Genomic DNA, 7314 nt, shown 5'->3' on the forward strand with positions numbered 1-7314 from the left:
ATTTTCCTATGGGTCAATTCCTTTTCCTTTAAACACACACACACAAACACAAACACACAAACACACACACTAATTGTGACCTTTTTACTATAAATATCTATATAAAAGGGAAGTGATTCCCTCGTGTGCTTGGTTTCCATTCTCATTTTCTTGTTTTCTTTTGTAGTAATAATGACGATAATGAAGTGACCGGTAGCGTTCAACAAGTTGGGAATAACCCAAAGAATATTTTACTGGGCTGCTGCATCCCAGATGAAATACATAATTGTTGAACTTGGGAAAGGATCGCTGAGAATTAACCTCATTTTCTGAAACTCTTTTCCCAGGAATTAAAGCATGAATAATGTTTGGTAAAAACCTAAATGGCTTAATACTCTCTAAGCCTGCAGAGAAATTCACTTGCAGTGCTGTAAAATGATTTATAAGCTCCACTAATAGTCAGTTGTAAGTATGATTAAGTGCTTAGAATATTGTTAAGCACCCAAAAATTACTTGGTGTTGATTAACCATTAGGACGTCCTTTACCTGACTCAGAGAAATATTTAAATAGCTGGAGAAATGTTACAATTACTCATTGAAGCAGTCAAATATGGTGGGTATCTGGATTCCTTTTCATTACCAATGGATTATTTAGGAAAGAACATTTGCAGCTAAGTCCATGGGGACTGTGCGGCTGCTCCAGAAACACAGGGACACAACTGCTGACAACAGGATTTGGTTAGGAGAACTTTATCCCAAAAACTAAAATGATGTTTTCCTCCCTGAAGGCAGATGGGTACTTGTTAAGAGCTTCCTTAAGCAAGAATGTTAGGATCCTTGCCACATTCTCCACCTCCTCACAGTCTCAGTTCCTTCCTTCTGGAACGCTCTATGGGAGAGCACGGACCAGTCACCAAAAGAAGGATGTTGTTGATAGGGTCTTCCCGGTGGTCTGGGAACTTGATTGGTATCTGTCAATGTGCTGGCCCCAGATTCAAATGGTGAGTCGCCAAAGTGGCATTGCCGTGTGTTAAGGAATGCTGACCCAGAATGTGGCCCAAGAAGCCTTGGTAGCCATGAGGACTGCACTGAGCATGCTCTGGCACATGGCAGGTCACTCGCCCTTTGGCACTAACAGTGGCAGTGAACTCTGGGAGACATTGTGTTCTGTAGGCTTTTGTTAATGGTTTCCCTTATTTGCAATAACTAGTATATGCCTAAGACAAGCAGAAAAGCTCAAAAGCTATGTGCATATGACCATATAAGATGATACTAAGCCAATTGAACCCCAAGATACACAGAGGTTTTATCTTTCTTGCTGTTGTTTTTAATGTATTTATAATGTTTTATATGCATTTATAATTTTTTTGTTTCTTTTGTATGTTCTTCTCCCCATGGCATAACCCCTGCTTTCACTGTATTTGATTCTGGTGCCCTGCATCTTGTATATACATTTTTCTAATTTGAGGAGGGGAAAAAAAATAACAAAATGCTGAAATAAGGATATAGGTTGACCTATTGTAACAATGAGATGTACAAGACACTATGTTGACAAACTTTTCAACTTTGGGGCAGGGAGAAGAGTTGGGAGGTAGAAAGGGAAGGGATGGTAGGGGAAAAACAAAGGAGTGGGTAACAATGCTCAATAGGAAATGTACTCATTACCTTACTCATGTAACTGTAACCCCCTGTATAGTAGCTTTACACTAAAATATATATACAAAAAAAAAACTGCCTTAGAATGCAGATGACATTACCTTCCCTTGAACGGGCAGAATCCGACCTTATACCCTATTAATCCACTTGAAGATGTGAGTAGGCCTCCCACAGTTTGCATGGCTGGTAGGCCTCACCTCTTTGCCTGTGCCTGATCCCTGTCACCCTGGATACCTAGACACTACCCTGATCTTCCACGACCTTTCTTCTTTCTCAGTTCGGTAGGCCCGCTTGAACTTGAACCTGACTTGCTTAGGCTATTCTTCTAAGTGTATGAAAGGGTAACTGGGATCACTCGACCTTGAAGAATCTTCTCTAACATGGTACCTCCCCTCATCTGAGACTACACATTTACCTTTGTTCCCGTAGGACGTTGACCTCAGAAAACTCTCAGGGCTGCTAGTCAGCCTCAAGTCTCAGCTTTGGCCTGTATCCAAGAGTTCAGCCTGGTCTTTTCTTCTACTCTGTTGCATTTGCTTTATTAACGTACCCTCCACCTCAGAATGCTTTCTCTGCCTTGGCTGCACGATAGGCAGGCAGATTCTCTGAAGCCAATCTGTACATGCCTGCACTGTAAATTTATTGCAGCCATGCATCTGCTCCAGATTCCAAGAAGGTAATCTCCAGATCCAAGTTGAATAATGTAGATCAAGGAGTCTTAGCAAATTCTCCCTGTGAGTGCTGAGTGAGGGGTTTCTTAAAAAGGATTTCTTAATTATCATGAACAAGGATGATTAAGGGAAGACTTGGTAAGCATGATGATGGAATAAGATATGCCTGTATGTAGACAAGCCCGAATTAACCATCCCTTTGACGGCTCCATTCAAAGATAAGAAAATGTCTAGGCCAATATCATTCTAGTTGTAATATAGCCAAATTGGAACTAGAATCTTGCTCCCTGGCTAGGTTCAGCATTCTCTGCCTCACTTATTTGATGAATACCTAATGTCTACCTTAGACCAGGTTATTATTGTTTAATATTGTTGGATATATGTCCATCCAGTTCTAGAAAATGTCTAAAATTAATATTACAAAAGACAGTCATCAGCAACACTGTTCAGATTTTTTTTTTGAATTTGACCTCACAATTTTATTGTCTTCATAACAAAAGTTGGAGCTTAAAACTGGATCACTTGCCCCTTTCTCTTTTTATCTCCACCCAATTCAAAATGTTTGCATCTCTTAATAGCTAGCATTCTCTTAGATCTACAGTTGGGCTCAACACATTCAAGTCTCAGCACAATCTTCTTTGTAGTCTTAGCTTTTTTCCGGAAAATTGGCTTAGTCTGACCACCATAGCCACTCTGCTTCCTGTCATAACGACGCTTTCCCTGGGCATACAGAGAATCCTTGCCCTTCATGTACTGTGTTACTTTGTGAGGTTGGTGCTTGCCACACTTCTTACAAAAAGTACGGCGGGTTTTAGGAACGTTAACCATGATGGCAGGAAGCCTGCAGCAGCGCCAAAAGAAAACTGATCAGATTTTTTAAACTACTAAGGTATTAATTTATTAACTATTTTTGACGAATCCAAGTTTATGCTTGTATGGTAATAGGAACATATATGCAAATGATAAATCTTATGGGAATTCACAAATACAGGTTAAGCAATTCGAATGCGAGAGCTTACAATCCAAAATACTCCCAATACTGAATTTTTCTGAGCACTGATAGGATGTTATAAGAATACCATTTCCCACTTGGCCTCATGTGACTGATAGCAAACAAAATGCAGGTGTATTTAAAGTATTGCACCACAATCCCTTCAGGGTATAGGTCTAAGGTATGTATGAAACAAATGAATTGCATGTTTCGCCTTGGGTCCCATCTCCCAAATACCTCATTGTGCATATACAAAGGTTTCAAAGTCTGGAAAAAATATGAAATCTACAATACTATGATCTCAAGGTTTTCAGAAATGGATATGCTCTCATAAGACTTTACATGCTGAACACTGGCCAAGCAAGACGTCTTCTGTTGAGTGACACAGAACTACTTTGCCAAGCAAGATAGAATTGAGACAAACTGAAAGGAGAGGAAAAGCTTTTATGTAGGAGAAGCTGAGACTCATACCAGATTGGGAAGATTAGAGGTTGGGGTGAAGAAGGTGAAAGTCTAGAATTGGTGGCATGTTATTAAGCATTCAAATAATCTTCAATGATAGACTCTTCTTAAAACCAATTGCATAATTTTCAAGTACTTTTAATATCGTGATCTCATGATTAAAACATAACTGACCCCTTCTTAACAAATCAGTGGCAGCAAAGATGCTAGATACCATGGGGGTACTCTAGAAAAGGCAGGGGGAGCTGCTCAGAATCTCTCACAGCAGACACAAAATAAACCAAGTTGTTAACTGCTCCCATAACAAAAGATTCTCCATGTGTGAGCATTTGTTCATCTATCAAGAATGTAAAGATACAAATGATATTAAAAACATTAATAAAGAAAATGTACCCCAATTCTATTACTATACCACCAACTGTTTGCATTCTCTCATATTCTTTTTTTCATTTTTCTTTATCTACTGTTATATCTTCTTATCAGATGATGAGATTATGTTTATTTTTACCAATGGAAGTAGTAAAATGGAATCTCTTTTTCCCTAATGTAAAACTAGTTACCATCCTCTTACCCAGTGAGACTTGCTGCTTAGGAGATGGCAATATGAAATAGAAGGTTTATTTTCCCTTTCTACAGTAAGCATTTTATTGAGATAAAGTACAAAATAAGTTAACACAAAGTGGAAAAATTATCCAACATGAAAGGCAGTAACACAGGAGCGGGAACACAAACACTGAAGGGCTGGGTAGGACTCAAAACTGGCCATAAAGCCACTGTGGTATAATCTAGCACACTATTTAGTACAGGGTGAGTCAGGATAGTTTTGCTTATTTAGTCTCTTTAAAGCAGAGCTCATACTATGGTACTCCCTAGAAGAAGCCTAACAGCTCACCAGATATGTTTGTAGGTAACTATTTTATACACCAAGCAACTGGCTAAAAGACCAAGGGTAACTTTCTATGTGTGCTTGAGGGTCTGTGTTTTGTTTGTTTGTTTGTTTGTTTGTTTTTTGTCTGTTCTGGGGCTTTGAACTCAGGGCCTGGGCACTGTCTCTTTTACTCGAGGCTAGTATTCTACCACTTTGAGCCACAGTGCCTCTTCCAGCTTTTTCTGTTATTAATTGGAGATAAGAGTCTCAAGGACTTTCCTGCCCTGGCTGGCTTAAAACTGTAATCCTCAGATCTCAGCCTCTTGAGTAGCTAGGATTACAGGTGTGAGCCACTAGTGCCCCTGCTGAGGGTCTGTATTTTAATTACCAAGCTAGACACTAATCTCTCTAGTGAGCTAAACATTAAGTAGGTTATTATGGCTTATAAGGGGAAAAAAAGCTCTACAGAAGGATACAGAAAAAAATTAAACCCTGATTATTTATGACTGAAACCTAGTTACAATTATTGAGAGGGAATGTTTTAAGGCTGACTCCATAAATACCTGAATACTATTATATTCTGTCTACTTATACAGATTGTGTGCACAGGTTCACTTGGAGGCAAAGGTCTAAGTCATACTGAATTTTCTAGGAGATGTTTGTTTCAATATCCTTTGTTAGCAAACCGAAAAGTTGCAAAGTGTCCAGATTTCCTGCCAGAATATACCTGCAATTCCCATCTGGCAAGATAAATAGAAAAAGGCCTTTATTGCCAATGACCTTGATTTGCATATAATTGCATATGTATCATGATCTTTGCTTCTGACTTATAGAAGCTAAAAATACACAATATTGTTCTTAGCAATTAAATGTGTGCTGTAAGAATCTTAATAAAGAAGCACTAGTTTTAAATAGTCTTGATATTGCTCCATCACAGCAGAGATCCTTTATCATTGTACTTGCCACAAAATCTATCCCACTGTTGTGATATTTTTAAGAAACTGCGATCTATTTTCTTAGTGCAAGTTCTGATTATATTATCTGATGTTTCATGCTTATTTCAAAAAGTCAAACCAAAAATTATCTGTGTAAGAAGATGTAATAATAACAGGCTCCACCAAGATTAAAAATATTCACTGTTATATAGGATATTTTAGGGAGGCATCAGCATATTATTGAAAAATGTTTTAAACACAAATTAGGTTTGCTTTGTTATGTTTTTTTTAAAGTTAATTCTCTGATTCTTAGATTATTTTTCTCAATAATAACAATAATAATAACTAGTGGTAATAATAATAATATATAGTAAAATTTCCTACAAAAAGTTAACTCAATGAATTTTTATAAAAATCCTCTGAAGTAAAAATTCTTGTCTTTTTTTATTGATAAGTCAAGACATGGAAGCCTGGTAAAGGCAAAGGCTTTTAAATATCCTTTTATTATTTTTGTTTTATCTTTAAGTAGTTGTACAAAGAGGTTTCAGTTGAAAAATGTGTGTTTATGAGTACAATGCCTCCTGATCACTGGTCAACTCTTCCATCATTTTCAGAGTCCTTTGTTAGCAAACCCCAAAGTTGAAAAGTATTCAGACTGTTGCAGTTCCCGTCTGATGATGGGAATGCTATTTTTTTAAAATTCTTAAATGTTGTCAATAAAATAAGTCATAATTTGAGTTGGTTTCTTGGTCCATCATTCTTTTCATTAGCCTTGTATACCATGTTGATTAAAACTTGACTAAAAGACCCCCCAAAGGTTATCTTATAGTTACTTTCTTGCTTTAGCCAAAGTATTCCACCCTAGTTAAATATGGAAGTCTATCCTCATGTGCTTCTTCTACCTTGGAAGGCCAGCAGCTTAGCCTGGTGGTTTTTGCAGCTCTCTCTTGAAAGTAGAGACAGCTGCCTTCTCTTCTCTGCCCATTTTTCCATCGTCCACCTCTCACCAGAGTGCTGCTCCATCTAATGAGGATACAATTATTTTTAAATATCTTTCCATGAGGTGATAGCTGCATACCAGTTGGGTAGAGAATGTAATCCATCCTGCAGAAGTTAAAGCCTGGATCATGTGAAGAGCTGGAGGTGGTAAGAAATGGTATTTGATGGAGCCGTCCATGAAACTGCTAAGCCCAATATCAGATGTCTATTTGATTCCAGATTTAAGAGTTCACAATGCTTGTGTTGGAATCAGTCAAATTGGAAGAAAATTTTCTCCCAGATTCATAAGAACAAAGAAAGAAAGGAAAGAGGATGAAGAAAAGGAAGAAAAAGGAAGGAGGGAGTAAAGGAGGGAAGAAAGTTATGCAGGCAAAATAGTGAAATGAAGAGGAAAGGTAAGAAAAAGAAAAATGAAATGAAAAGAAAAAGGACAAAAAGGCAAAGATTTCTGGCATATTAATGTTTTCTTGCTTTTAGGGGGTTCTTTTTCTGTGGTCAGTGAAGGCAGTTTTTGTTAGGGACTCAAATTTTATCCAGCCAATGGCCTGACATACAACTTTATGTAAAAGCTTGTTGATTACAGAATAATGGTGTCATCAAATAATTAGATAAAAGCAACGTCTACTCACGTGTTCTCCCTGCATGGACGATCAGAACGGCTGGGGAGCACCATCTAGCTGACAGGCAGAACTGGAGTTCACCCAAGGGGGCATGGATCTGCAGTGTTCATTTCTCTCAACATTAGTTCTATTA

At 37.9% G+C, this 7314-nt stretch overlaps 1 protein-coding gene across 1 annotated transcript; it reads right to left on the bottom strand.

The window, feature by feature from the left end:
• Positions 1-2777: 2777 nt before the first annotated feature.
• On the bottom strand, positions 2778-3166 carry LOC138819421 (large ribosomal subunit protein eL42-like). The gene has a single exon (XM_070010926.1). It carries the CDS (start codon positions 3132-3134, stop codon positions 2814-2816), a length of 321 nt encoding a protein of 106 aa, XP_069867027.1. The 5' UTR covers positions 3135-3166; the 3' UTR covers positions 2778-2813.
• Positions 3167-7314: the final 4148 nt, after the last annotated feature.

Source organism: Dipodomys merriami, unplaced genomic scaffold (assembly GCF_024711535.1).
Source record: "Dipodomys merriami isolate MVZ:Mamm:240054 unplaced genomic scaffold, mDipMer1.0.p SCAF_8, whole genome shotgun sequence".
Taxonomy (NCBI): domain Eukaryota; kingdom Metazoa; phylum Chordata; class Mammalia; order Rodentia; family Heteromyidae; genus Dipodomys; species Dipodomys merriami.